This window comes from Primulina eburnea, chromosome 4, assembly GCF_022965805.1.
Source record: "Primulina eburnea isolate SZY01 chromosome 4, ASM2296580v1, whole genome shotgun sequence".
Classification (NCBI taxonomy): Eukaryota; Viridiplantae; Streptophyta; class Magnoliopsida; order Lamiales; family Gesneriaceae; genus Primulina; species Primulina eburnea.
Genome location: NC_133104.1, coordinates 37,829,201 through 37,843,431, shown reverse-complemented (window position 1 = coordinate 37,843,431; position 14,231 = coordinate 37,829,201). Strand labels below are relative to the sequence as shown.

At 34.9% G+C, this 14,231-nt stretch overlaps 2 protein-coding genes and 1 long non-coding RNA gene across 4 annotated transcripts; 1 reads left to right on the top strand and 2 right to left on the bottom strand.

The window, feature by feature from the left end:
• Positions 1–220: 220 nt before the first annotated feature.
• LOC140831107 (uncharacterized) lies at positions 221–4,158 on the bottom strand. The gene is made up of 6 exons (XM_073194884.1): positions 3,833–4,158; positions 1,541–2,722; positions 1,403–1,453; positions 1,226–1,324; positions 948–1,112; positions 221–543 (listed from the first exon to the last, which is right to left on the bottom strand). Exons 2-6 carry the CDS (start codon positions 2,693–2,695, stop codon positions 394–396), a joined length of 1,620 nt encoding a protein of 539 aa, XP_073050985.1. The 5' UTR covers positions 2,696–2,722; positions 3,833–4,158; the 3' UTR covers positions 221–393.
• Positions 4,159–8,342: 4,184 nt separating this feature from the next.
• On the bottom strand, positions 8,343–12,692 carry LOC140831106 (uncharacterized). 2 transcript variants are annotated; one of them, XR_012117791.1, is made up of 6 exons: positions 12,472–12,692; positions 10,614–10,862; positions 10,047–10,387; positions 9,216–9,318; positions 8,785–9,126; positions 8,343–8,524 (listed from the first exon to the last, which is right to left on the bottom strand). It is a non-coding gene; the product is annotated as an uncharacterized lncRNA (long non-coding RNA). The 2 variants fall into 2 exon arrangements; XR_012117790.1 differs by lacking the exon at positions 12,472–12,692 and having other exon boundaries at positions 10,614–11,179.
• Positions 8,359–10,053, top strand: LOC140831105 (uncharacterized). Its single transcript, XM_073194882.1, has 2 exons — positions 8,359–8,494; positions 8,732–10,053. Exon 2 carries the CDS (start codon positions 8,757–8,759, stop codon positions 9,993–9,995), a length of 1,239 nt encoding a protein of 412 aa, XP_073050983.1. The 5' UTR covers positions 8,359–8,494; positions 8,732–8,756; the 3' UTR covers positions 9,996–10,053.
• Positions 12,693–14,231: the final 1,539 nt, after the last annotated feature.

The following is a 14,231-nucleotide window of genomic DNA, read 5'->3' as shown; positions in this document are numbered from 1 at the left end:
TATCAATTCATTTGAAGACGGACCAAATGAGTTGAATCCACTTGAGTTGTAGTTCTCAATTCATTTGAAGACGGACCAAATGAGTTGAGTCCACTTGAGCATGTAGTTCAGGATGGCACGGGTCAGCCTGTCAGAATTTGTTTGTGGGTAACTTATTTTAATAAAACAACCTCGGATGCCAAATAAAGAAATTTGTTTGCCTCAACCCATGAGCACGAGATTTGACAACCATAATAAATTTAAATCAAGAAGAAGAACTTCAAATTCTGAGAAAGGTTCTGTACCATCCATCAATTTGCGTTGTGCATAAAAAGGCAGCCAGTGACCATATAATACAACCAAATGCCTAGATATCTAACACTAAAAACCAAGAAAGAGGGGAGGGACTTTTCACTAAGAAGACGACGATTCCGATGGGGCCGCAGAAACCTTGCAAATGGGGCACCAATTCTTGAGCCGCAACCAGTGGTAAATGCATGTAATATGATACCCGTGCTCACATTCCACCAATGCACCAATCTCATCCCCGAGAGCAAAATCCTCCTGAAAATTATGGTGCTTGTGTTAAGAGTGCCATCTTCACTCTATTTCTACAACTTTAAAATTCGAACAGTATATGCATGCTCTCCTGGAGCTCTTACAATCAATTGAATCAGAGAATAGTGATTGTAGAGTAACACGTGGTCATGCCAAGAGATTAAGATGGTTTAATCATCTAGTGTAAATTTTCAAGTACAAGTAACTCACCTTTCTTTTACATATATTTTTAATCTCTACCAACTAAGCATGGAGCAGGTTAATATCCTCCAAGATTTAGGTTTCAAACAAGATATTCAATAAGTGTTCCAAGTTAAATTGTGTATCCTTTAACTTCAGAATGTTTCCTAGGAGCTGTGGTGAGGAAAGTACAATAATCACGGTGAAATAACTAACAAAAAATTGATCACCTGACAAATACAGCATTTGATGTTGTCTCTATCTTCATCCATTCCGGAAGCTTGTACGTCTGATGAGGTAACCTGATATATGCTCCTCCTGAGGCATTTTGTCAGTGCCTCTTCAGGAACTGCTGTGCTCACTGAGCCCATCCTATCTTCTAGAGCTAACAGTTCCTGTCAGATGTCATGCATATTGAACTCCATTAAAACTGATGCAAAAATTCATTGCAAGATATAAGATCATGACTCGACAAGGTATGGTAGAAGTGCATTAAGGCGAAACCAACCTCATATGACATATTATCGATATCCAGTCTCATATCTCTGTGTTGGTCATGGATGTTCAAACTACCCAGGAACAAACTGGAATCCAGGGCAAGGATTTGCTGTAAAAGAGAAGGCAAGGCATGCTGATTAATAAATATTTCAATTTGATGTTATGGAGAGAAAGGGAGATAAGAAACCTCATGTGTCAGCTCCTCGTCTCGTTCCATCCTCTCAAGAGCTAATAATAACTGCACCATGATTTTATAATGTTTGAAATGATTATAGTTCAGGAAAACAAAATGCTTAGAAAATTTGATGAACTATAAGAACTATACCTCAGTGACTGCATCAATGTTATATCGCTGCAATGCATTATGACTCATGAATTGAGTAAAACCGAGTTCACCCGAAGTGAGAGGCATTAAAGTGGATTGGTAATCATCATAGCTGCTGGAAAGACTATAGGAGCTTGAACCACTAGAAAAGCCGTTTGCTGAAAAGTGCTGTGAGGAACTTGAGCCACCATTATTGATAGGTGTTCCAGATTGAGAAAACTGAGGGCTACCTGAAACAGGTTTCCTAGCAGAGGAACTGTTCCTCATATTTGGTCTGGCAGAAAGCCTTGTCCTGTTGTTTATATTCACTGCCTTCTGAGTCCTGAAGGAAGTGACACCTTTGTTAACCTCTCCAGAAGCTCGGCTACTATTTCTTGAATCACGGATGGAGATACTACAATTTGAAGGGGATATATTCCCATCAATGGATGATGCAGCAGTTGTTTTTCTACGAGGCAAGAAGCCTTCCCTTTCTGGGATTTTCTTATCCATCAGATTCTTTCTGACTGGCTTTGAAAATGATGATGAACTTGATGGCATGACATCGGGTATGGAATTGCATTTCAGACTCTTGAGTCCATACCTGCTCCCACAACCATCCTTGGATGGGCCTTGGTTTGGGCTTTTAGAAACGGATGGAATAGAGGAAGCTGGCAAAGCAATTGGCTTGTGCAAACCTGATCTGATCTGAGATATTTTTTGAGGTCTAATGCTCGATGATACACTAGAACTTCCAGTTTCAGTCACAGTGAGTTTTCCGGTTTGACTCGCAATGGGTAAAGGCGTTGGCTCTAGAGCTTCTGAACCACCAGAAAGACCACCACCTGATGGATAAGATTCCAACTTTGAAGACACCTTTCTCGTTGAATCAGAATTCAACTCTTTTGCACTGGTTATCACATAATTGCCCCTGGAGGAATCTCCATATGTTTTGTTCCTATTCAAAGAACGTAAAGCAGGCTTAGAACATTTGGACATATCTGAGGTTCCAAGTTTTGTATTCTGACTATACTTAATTCTGCCACTGCATCCTATTCGGTAACAAAATTGAATATTTTGATCCCTTTCAGCAGCTGCATCTTTCAAACCAACATTATATCCTTTCTTGGATTTCGTAAGCCCACCTGCACTTCTTTTACCAGAGCATGCATCCATGGCTATTTGTTGTACTGAGATTCTATCCTGTTCCAGCAAAAGATTTGCCACCTTCATATAAATATTCGCGTGCCTAGTTTATAATCAGCGGGTAGGGACTGTTGCTAAACTTTAAATATTTACAAATTGGCATGTGCCAGCATCAATAGAACTTGCTTAGAAAAGGAAAAAGTAACAAATACATTAAAATGCAGTAGCTTAGCCAAAAACTTATCCATATTGTATCAAAATCCGAAAAAAAAAATAATGATAATCTACAGCCCACCTTAGACATTAAAGAGTGTATCCCAACATGATTAATATTACAAACATACTCTACAGAAATATACCATATACACAAGATTGGCCAAAATGGAAAGAATATACGGAAAAACGAGACAGAAGAGGTCATATTGTCAAAGTTGTATTGCCTATGGAGTTGTCAAATAGTAAAACTCCATGAGAGGCGGATTTCGTTCTTCTTTCTTTTAAGTAAGTAAATTATCTGATTTGATTGCTTCATACTTTTCAATTCCTCGAGCGGTCACAAATTTCAAGCAAATATGACTTTGCACTCTCTTCAATAAAAGGCAAGCGATACAAGCTGGAAAAGAGAACAAAAGGTGTGTTTTTCTACAAGAAAATCATCAAACTAAGCACAGGAAATCGACGTAAAAACAGTCCCCTATGATCGAACAAAAGCAAAACAAATTTTTAAAAGATTAAAAATTAAATCCCTCGGCAAGGCAGAGGGAAGAAGTCAAATTCCCAATTGAAATAAGAGGCCGCCCAGTCAATATTGTAAGACTCTATCAACCTTGGCTCAATAACAACCAACGAAAAAAAAAACACAGCACCGATTTTTAAAACAAAAACCATGTCGGAAAATCAAGCATGGACTCAAAATTTACACAACCCAAAAAAACTCAAGAAACCTTTTTAAAAAATATGGATTCCCCAATCAAATTCAAAACTCTGAAAAACACTGACCATCTAACAAGAATCAATCAAGAAAACAAGCCAGAACTGATCGCAGCACAACCAAATAGATAATCCAACAAAACCCATCAAGAATCAGAACGATGACAATCAAGAAACCAATAAAATTCAAACATATCGATCAAAATGGCAGCAAACTCTATCTCTTCCTCCCTTTACCTTTCTCCCTCCTTTTCTCACACCACCAGAAAAGAGAAGGTTCCAACTACTACACGATCAGGAGAGGGTCTTGGCCTATATTCACATATAAATACAGAAATAAGCTCTCAAGGAAGAGGTCTATATCTTTGGTCAGATATACGTAAATTTATGTATTTGTATCCATATATATCTAATTATCTTATATACGTATTTCCACGTATGTATCGTATATATGTATAGTGTTAACGATCCGAGGGTAACGGGAGACCGAGTTTTATGCAATTTGGGAAGCCATTAAACATAAACAAATCCTCAACAAATCATCGCTGAAATGCCGTCCACCCTTTTATGTCTCTGGAACAGATTGCAGCCGTCGGATATGGATACGCACATATGGAAGGTCAACGATTAAGGGGGAGTCCACTGCCCTCCCATTATTGTCTTCCCATATGTCTACGAGTCTCGTGGCGCCAAGCTACTCTAATAAAACTTGTTTTTACTTAATTTTTAGGAAATAGTTAACACAAAAAAATAATAATACTAGCAACTTTTCGTACAAAAACTTTTGATGTTAAATATGTTTTTCTTACTTTTAATTTTTTTTTATAATGAGTAGGTCTTTTGTGAGACGGTCTCACGAATGTTTATCTATGAGACGTGTCAACCCTACCGATATTCACAATAAAAAATAATACTCTTAGCATAAAAATTAATATTTTTTCATGGATGACCCAAATAAGATATCAGTCTCACAAAATACGGCCCGTGATATCGTCTCACATAAGTTTTTGTTTATTATAATGTTTAGATTTTAAAGTATAGATAAAGATAAAGAGATATTTAATTGATTTTAAATTATTTTTTAAAATAAAGGTAGATGAGATAAGGTAGTTATAATTAAATTACAAAATTATTAAGATTGATTTTATCTTAAAATAATGATATAAGAGATCAGATTTATTTTTCGTATTTCGAAAATTAGTTATTCTAAGATCTTCAATCTTGTTCGTTATCTAGCAAAAGAGAAACAATTATGTATGTATACAATTGTAATTTAAACAATTTGTTTCGAATTTAAATGATTAGAATTTAGAAGTTTACCAATCATAAATAGATAAAATAAGGTTTTTTAGGCCCACAAATTTACATAAATCCTAAAAACCAACCATAAATAGATAGACACCAAATATACAATTTACCAATATTCGCCAAAACCCACTGCCAACCTCAGAGTTGCAAAACTTGGCCTCCTCCAAACCGGTTTATTTCATCCTACCTATGTGGACATTGTCTCCATGATAAGATGGATGACCAAGATTTGCCCATATATATATATAGGACCCACTTTTTTTAAAAAAAATTATATGTGTGACAAGATCTTATCCGTTGAAATGAAGTGAGGGTAATGCCCACATAAGTAGGATCTCATCTACCCTCCAAACCTATGAAACATACACCCCTTTTTCTTTGCTTTAATTCTAACATTTTGACCTTACAATTTAAAAAAAAAAAAACGAATATCAATATTATAATAAGGATGGAATAATATAGAGGAAATTGATTGGCACTGAAAATGACATTTTATAAACACTTTTAATTTGTAGAAAATAAAATAAATGTTAAGTCATATATTTCATACAACCTATAAAATACATTGACTTCCCTAGAGATGGAGCGTACCGAAATTTCGTATATCGTATCGAAAAAATCGATAGGAGAAAAGTGCTAATGCTACTGACCAAAAAATAGGTATGATATCGGCAAAATACAGTAATATCGAAAGTATATATAAAAAAATTCATTCTCTTATAATTCCAAGGCTAGTGATTACTAATACTAGACAAATCATTCAAGACAGTCAAAGAGACCAGGAAAGATATACAAAACAAATCCATCAAGACAATAAACAGTAACCGCACATGTATCTGGAGATCCAAGAGATCAATGAACACCAATAAACTTCAACCGCAATGTGCGACTTCTTCATCCGCTATCTTTGCAACAATGTCTGAGGTCATATGATTTCTGAAGCCTGACAGTTTTTCAACAAGTCGATGCTAAACATCCAGTCCTCTAGCTAGCTGTAAGGTTAGGCTACATAGATAAGATTTCTTAAAAGTTTAAACTCTCAACTATGAGTCGAGTTCCTTAATTGAACTTTAATTTGGATCATTCCAACATGATGAACAGAAGTTAAATTCTTTATTTGGTTACGGTATGGATATATATCATTTTATACAAAAAAAAAATACCTTATATTTTTTAAAAATTTAACTTTATTATTTAAAAATATTATATATTAGTTAATATATATTACTTCGGTATTTCGGTATAAACCGAAAATTTCAAATTTCATATCGTTATCGTACCAAATATTTCAGTCGGTATTATATCGTACCGAAAAATCGATATTTTTTTCCACATCTGTGCTTCCCTCTCCATTGTGCATCCACCAATCCACTAATCGAATTTTTTATGGAGCCTCTATGAGATGTAATATATATCTCACGTTGTATACATGTTGCCTGTATGTTCAATCAATTTTATATATATATATATATATATATATATATATATATATATATATATATATATATATATATATATATATATATAAAAGTAAGTTTATTAAAAAATGAAATTCAATTTGAAAAATTAAACTTTATGATTTTTAGTGATTTTTTTAGCTTTTTTTTTTTTTTTACATAAATACAATTTTTCATGCCAAAAAAATAATTAATATAGAACTTAAAAAAAAAAAAGAAAGAAGTGTATTTTGAAGAATATAAAAATTACACCAAGACACTATTTTGTCTCTTTTATGACTCAAATATTATATATTATGATACATTATTGATGTACTAGTGTTTCACATATGAGTTGTATGCTTGTATAATTTTTTTTGTAATTAATTTGATTTATAATAAATAGAGACAATATTATAATTGTAAAAATTAATAAGAGACAACAATACAATGTGGAAAAGAAAATCTAAAAAATAAGTTGAACAACCAAATGAGACACCAAAATTGAAGCAAAAACTCGTGTGAGACGGTTTCACGGGTCGTATTTGTGAGACGTATATCTTATTTGGATCATCCATAAAAAAATATTATTTTTTATGCTAAAAGTATTATCTTTTATTGTGAATATCCGTAAGATTGACTCATCTCACAAATTAAGATCCGTGAGACGTTCTCACATAAGACCCAGTCCAAAATAGATGACACACCGGATTTGTCGGCCTAACCCCTTTTGCTTAAGATAATATATATACTAATCACATTTTGCACGTATTGAATGCTTATATAATAATTTTTTTGTATTAATTTGATTTAAATTAAAACAAAAGAAATATTATAATTGTAAAAATTAATGAGTGAACATAACAATCAAAAAATTAAGTTGAAAAGCCACACGAGACACCAAAATTGATGACAAACCGCATTTGTCAGTCTAATCCTCTAGTTTAATATAACATACCCAATTTTCACACTTATTACGTGTTTATACAGTTAAAATATTTAATCTAAATATGATAGCTTTTATTATAATTTTCAAATTAATGATTTTTTCATTGTTTTTGTTAAGAGTGATATACTATTTAAAATTTTGAAAATATAGATATACATATTAATTTATTTATTGTCACCATCTGAATATTGGTCATATAATATCCACAGCTATTTTTCTTTGAGAATGGATAAAAATATAATAAGTTAAAAAATATAAAGGATTGGGTCTCACGAACTTGTAATGATACGGAATCACGATTGAAGCTTCGAATTATTTTCAAACGAAATTGCGCATCATCATTCCATCGTCACGGGTCCACTGCCAGTGTACCGTTTTAGTTGTCTCCCGCTGTATTTAATTTATTGTGGATCTACAACCGTATTTAACTAAGTAATTGTCAGTCCATGGAGTCAGTGACGGAGTCAAGAAAACGACTCAAACCGCACTTATATTTATTTAATTAGACTAATATCAAATTTATCCAAAATCATACAAAAAGTTACATATAAATTTTTAAAAATAATTAAGACCACCCGAGCTTTAGTGACAAGGACTGTGGCTCCGCCACTGCATGGACTCCAAATATAAGATAGATAGAGATGTTACATTATTGTCTATTTGTGTCTGTCTTGCCTACATGCTCTTTTTTTACCACCACCAATGCTTATACCATCAATATAAGTGGAGGATTTGATTCAATATTTAAATATAGTATTATGTAACTTTGAATGGGCAGTCTTATATTACCTATATATATATTATATATTCAATATTTAAATATAATATTATGTAACTTTGAATGGTCAGTCTTATATTACCTATGTATATATATATAAATATAATATTATGTAACATTGAATGGTCAGTCTGATATTACCTGCATATATATATATATATATATATATATATATATATATATATAGTAATTTGTTAAAAAAGGGGAAAAAAAGTCTACATGCTTTCCTTGCCTATTGGGATCTTAGGCTGTGCATGGTTTACGCATTCATTCTACCAACAAACCCAACATCCAAAAGCCTCTCTTCGCCAACCATTCATTTCTTGTAATTTCTTTCATATATCAATCTTTAATATCAAAATAACTATCCATGTTCTTGTCGTTCGACATTCAATGGGGAAGGCATTCATCATTTTGCATTATATAAGGTACGACATTTATTTGTTGCCTGTTTTTGTCTGCATGTATTTAAATGTGAATTAATACGAATTTGTTGGTGATAATACGTGCATTGGGAGTTATGAATAGCCCCGAATTATAATTTTGTTGAGCTCGAGTTATACAGAATTGACCAACGTGATAGGTGTATGTGCTCAAACGTCAGGATAATAACGTGCATGTATGTTAAATTTGAAGCTCGAGTTATACAGAATTCCCCAATGCAGGTAGAATATAAAGTGTTGGTTATAAATGGCAACAAGAACAAAAGACAGTGCACCTGGGAGGGAGAAGAGGGGAACATCCCCTTCAAATTCTCCTCAAACTGGAACCGCACTGCAAGGCAGGAGCCGCCCCAGCCCTTCCAAGACAATCTCTCCTGGAAAAAACCGAGATTCAACTACATCAGAAAAGCAAATTCCAAACTATCTCAGGCCCACCCTAAGTTCTGGTAACGAGATTTCAAAGCAACAAGGAAAGAAACCGATTGCCAGTGAAACTGCCCACAAGCCCAGTCTTTCAAGAAGAAGATCATTTGACAGGCCCCCATCGGCTTCTAGCACACAAAAAACACGGATTTCACCAAGTCCTACTCTTCGATCTTCCTCGTTTTCCAGCAAAACTAGTACGGCACAAAAGACAAAGAATGCTGGAAAACAGAGTTCCATGTATGTCAGGACAGTAAGTAATGTAAAGAAGAGTGGAACTTACGTTAAAAAGCAGGACGCCGGAAGTGGTACTGCCATAGTGAAGGAGCAAGTCACTAGCCCTTCTGAGAAAATGGAGGCTTCCAATGCTTATGTCGTCCTGCAACCTGAAACAAAACAAGAAGATGAAGAATCTGTCGTTGCTAAAGCTGAAGAAGAGGCACCTCAAGTCGAGAGCAACAATGAGGTGGAAACTGAAATTTTGGTACTGGAAGACTCGGAGGAGATTAAAGAGGAGAAAGGTGAGGAGGTCAAGGTTGAGACTGAAGAGGCGTATACCGTTTCTGAACAAGATGATGCCTCTTTTGGTATCAAGACAGAAGAGCCAGAATGCAAGTCACATATTGAAGAAACCGGCAGCAAACATCAGGAATTAGAAGAACACACTTCGAACGAAAATGATAACAATCAAACTGAAGAAAGAGTTTCAGATATTCCCGCTGTTGAAGTTGAGGAGAAGGATGAAGAACATGGACAAAAGGATGAAGAACATTTGGATATTCCCCAGGAAGCAATCGACCTCTGCACCAAGGAAGCAGCAGCCAGTGGAAATGAAGCAACCGAGTCTAAAGAAACGGAAGTGCAAGAAATCGCAGGGGGAAAGAAGCAGGAGACAGAAAGTGTGGCAGTTAAAAAACAAGTACCGCAAGGAAAGAAGGATTCTGCAGTTTCAAATGATGTGATCGAGGAAACTGCAAGTAAGCTTCGGGAGCAGAGGAAAAACAAGGTGAAAGCGCTTGCAGGGGCATTTGAAACTGTCATATCCTTGCAGGAGCCTAAGTAAAGCAACACATGGATAAAGTTCAGTAATTAAAAATATATACATTTTACCTACTGGTACTGACAGAGGAATGGTTGGCAGAATGCTTTTACTTGAATTTGTTTTTACAGTTGAACTTCTTGTCTTAAATACTGCAGAGAATGATATGACAATCAATACGTACTTTCCTCATTTTGCTTTCTTGTTTTTTATTTTTCAGTTCTCTGTACAAAGGCGCTAGTATACTATGTGCAATAGCAAGACACTCACTGATTATAGTTACCAAAAAATTTACATTTCCCATTGATGTTTCCTTAAGCTGTGACCGGAATCTCAGTTAAGTCCTTGGCATTTAACATCTATCGAGCACGTTTCAAGGGATTGCATGTTGCCACTGTGTTTACTGCATGGAATTTCTGCACATTATCTAAAATTGAGGACCACTGTACAAGTTTACCGTCAACTTCTATTAATATTTCATACAAAAATAATAATGGTCTCTTCTATTTTCTAACAGAATGCCTTCACAGAAATGAGACGACAAAACAAGATTAGCCATATTTTGAGCTTTGCAACAAGGAAAACAAGAAGCAAGTTCTTTTTCTCTTCAAAATTGAAAAGAAAAGATTTCAGAAATCATACTTGCAAATAAATACTGCAGCTACCAAGTTGCATCATCAGAAATTTGCAGTGAAGTCTTCCAAAAAAAACCTGATATATTGAATGAGTTATTGAACTTGCACTTGGCAGTTATCACATGAAACAATCACCACTCCAAAACATTCCAGCCGCAGAAAGCTGAAGATGATCGATCATGGGCTTTTGTGCTAGGTCTTCTTCCACTGAATCTCCATCTTTAGCAAGTAGCATTGTGGCATTCAAGTGTTGGATCTGCCATCAAATTGCATCCATTTTTCAATGTTTTAGCTATGAGGTAACAAGCCTGATTGTGATGACCCCAATTTTTGCTCCCAAAAGCTCAACAAGTGCAAGTCAAGGTATTTCAATATGGTCAACTCATGATATATCAAACTTTCAGCTCAGGGACCCGGATTTCAGCTCCATTAGCTAGAACCAAGTTCTATCAGCGCAAGCCAAGAAATTCCAATATTTCTAGCTCATGAAGCAACAAAACCTTCAGCTCATGGACCCTTAATTTCAGCTCCAATAGCTCAAAAATGAGCTGTCATTTTAAGCTAGAATTTGGGCACATTCAGAGACGGATCTACGCTAGGGCTATACTGGGCTGTAGCCCAGCCCATTTTTTTTATTTAGCGACGGTTTTAGCGACGGTTTTTGATAACCGTAGCTACTTTTGCGATGGTTTTAGTAAACCTGTCGCCGATGTGGATCGGCGACAGTTTTATCAAAAACCGTCGCAATTATTACCGACGGTTATTGCTAAAACCGTCGCTACATTATTAAAAAATAAAAAAAGGTGGATCGGCGGTTTTAATTAGCGACGGTTTATTCAATAGAACATCATTACCACTTTGATGTTTATAATGCAACAATAGATTTCATTTTGATGTAGTTAAATACTCGGTTCAATGAGTCATCGGTGAAACTTCTTTCTCTTAGTATAGCTTTAGATCCTAAAAATTCATTTGACTCATTTAACAGTGATGATATTTGCAAGCTTGCGAAGAAGTTTTATCCTGGAGATTTCACAGATCAAGAAATTGTTGTTTTGAAGTATGAATTGATACAGTTATAAACTCGATGTGATGCAGAATTTAAAGGTTTCTACACTTGTTGAGTTGTGTCAGCAATTGACCGAGAGTGGACGGTCAAGTGTTTATGTTATGTTGACTAGATTGATTCATCTTGTTTTGACATTATCTGTGTCTACTGCCACTATTGAACGGGCTTTTTCAGCAATGAAGCATGTGAAGACGGCACTTCGCAATAAAATGGAGGATGACTTTCTTGCCGATTGTTTGACACTCTATATTGAACGAGATTTAGCTAAACATATTGATGTAAATTCTATTATTGATGAATTTTATGTTTTAAAATCCCGTAAGGCACAACTTCGTTGAACGATATAATGTACTTTTTTTTTAATAATATATAACTTATCATATTGAGTTCAAGCCCACCCCAACTCTTATTCCTGGATCCGTCCCTGGGCACATTTATGGTTTAAGAATAACCTTTTAGTTAACACATGTGACCCGCAGTTTTGCTCAACTTTGACCACATTAATAAGGGATTTTGGGGGCTCTCAAAACGTGTGGAATGGGCAGCCAATCAGCCAAAAAATACCCCGCAAATCTGAAACAAAATGATACACAAAAGCCTTCAAAAACACTCCAAGAAATCGAGCCATTTGGTGTTGCTAAACTCGTTCTAGCTTAGGTTGATTTTGGAAGCAGCAAGGCCATATTCTAAAGGGTTATTCTTCTCAAACTCCTACTTGAATTCGAGTTATAAAGTGTCCGAAGTTGTGTCCAAATTCTGTCTGAAGTTATAACCACAGTAGAAGATTAAGAGTTACCTTTATCAATAGGTTGAAACTCGGAATGGATGGTTTTCCACCTTCTTGAAGCACATGGCAGTACCTTGCAAGAAGACCATTTGCACGGCGGAGATCCCCTGCACTAGATAGTCGAAAACAGAGAGGCAGAGTCAGTAAGCAGGGAAATGAAACTGGAGACAACTAATAGTGAGAGATTACAAGTAACAAAAATTGATCCTGGCAAGATAGATAAATTAGTTGTTCAAAGGGGAAATGAGGAAAACGGGAGCCATGGAAGTATTTATTAAAAAAAAGGGAGTGAATGTAATTTTATTTTTTTATCTTTTATTTTAAATTTGTTTAAAAATTAATTTTGTCATTAGAATATTGAAATATTTATTTATTTTTTATATAATATAATTTAAATAAATAAAAATAACTTATTATCCCCTCCCTTTTTCGCGACCCACTTTTTCTCATCTCAACTCAAGATTTTTTTTCCTCATCTGCTGTTGCTGCACACTCAAACCATCTTGCATCATTGTTCTGGTTTTTTGCTAAAAATTAACGATGAGTCTAGAAAATATTCATCTACAAGAAATCCAACGAAAAAATCACGTATTGGTAAGAAATTTATTTTGAAATTTGAATTTGTTATCGAAGCTAGATTTGGGTCGAGCCGTGGGTGGAGGCTCGAGCCCTGGGTCAAGCTCTTCACGAAGAGCTCGACCGTGAGCAGTCGGGGAAGCTCTTCCCCAAGAGCACGACCCAAACCCAATTAGGCCGTGCTCTTCGGGGGAAGAGCACGACTCAAGAAGAGCACGACCCAATTGGGTCGTGCTTGAAACAGCATTGAGTTTTGTTAAAGGTTTTGTCTGACCATAAGAGTATCACAATCATGGATTCTGACCACAACGTAGATAGGTCGGGCATGACATTGCACACACTTATTAGCCCTTTGTCACTTATGCTTCCACATATGTTGGGTGTTGATCCTTCGGAAAGATGGAGAATAAATAGGCCAAAAGATTTTCCTACTCAAAAAATCAGGTGAATTTTTTTAAAAAATTATTATTTCATTATTGTTTAATGTATATCAATGTATAATTTATGTTTGTTTTTTCATTGCAGCGGTGAATGTGGAGTTTACTGTTTAGCGACAGCAGGTTATATCATGTTCAGGGAAAATGCCTATAAATTGAACGATCAGAAGATTGAAGAATTTAGGCATTATTTTTGTTGTTGTATTTGGGATAAATTATGGTCGTTGGATTAAAACATTTATATGATAGTTGGATTAAAACATTTATATGATACTTTATATTGATTTTTAGTTATTTATGTGATATTTTTTTTTACTAAATTCAATCTAATAACGATCTCATACAAAAAATATATTTAGAGAATGATTCATCAATTGATCAATTATATAACACCATAAAAAATGAAAGCAAGTTGTGATTTAAATTGTATTAGGATTATTGTTTCTAGTCACACAAATTGTAGCTCTTTGGCTCGACCCACTCAACCCAATTTTGGGTTGAGTGGGTTCCGCCAAACAATATCAACCCAATTTTGAGTTGAGTGGGTCGTGCCATACATATATTGTGTGGCGCAACCCACTCAACCCACAATATACTCAATTTTAGGTTGAGTGGGTTGCGCCACACAATATACTCAATTTTTGGGTAGAGTAGTTTAATTTGAGTCGAGTCTTACATGTTATGAGTTTTTTAGGTTCTATTATTATGAAATTTGTTAAAAAATTTATTGGAATTAAAAAATTTGTTAAGAATTTT

What these genes read in the sequence shown, in the direction of transcription:
- LOC140831105 (XM_073194882.1), top strand. Translation starts at nt 8,757, where the DNA reads ATGGCAACAAGAACAAAAGACAGTGCACCTGGGAGGGAGAAGAGGGGA.
- LOC140831107 (XM_073194884.1), bottom strand. Translation starts at nt 2,695, where the DNA reads ATGGATGCATGCTCTGGTAAAAGAAGTGCAGGTGGGCTTACGAAATCC. An exon ending in TCGATAATATGTCATATGAG is followed by an intron (nt 1,113 to 1,225) that starts GTTGGTTTCGCC and finishes GACATCTGACAG; the next exon opens with GAACTGTTAGCTCTAGAAGA. An exon ending in TCAAATGCTGTATTTGTCAG is followed by an intron (nt 544 to 947) that starts GTGATCAATTTT and finishes CATAATTTTCAG; the next exon opens with GAGGATTTTGCTCTCGGGGA.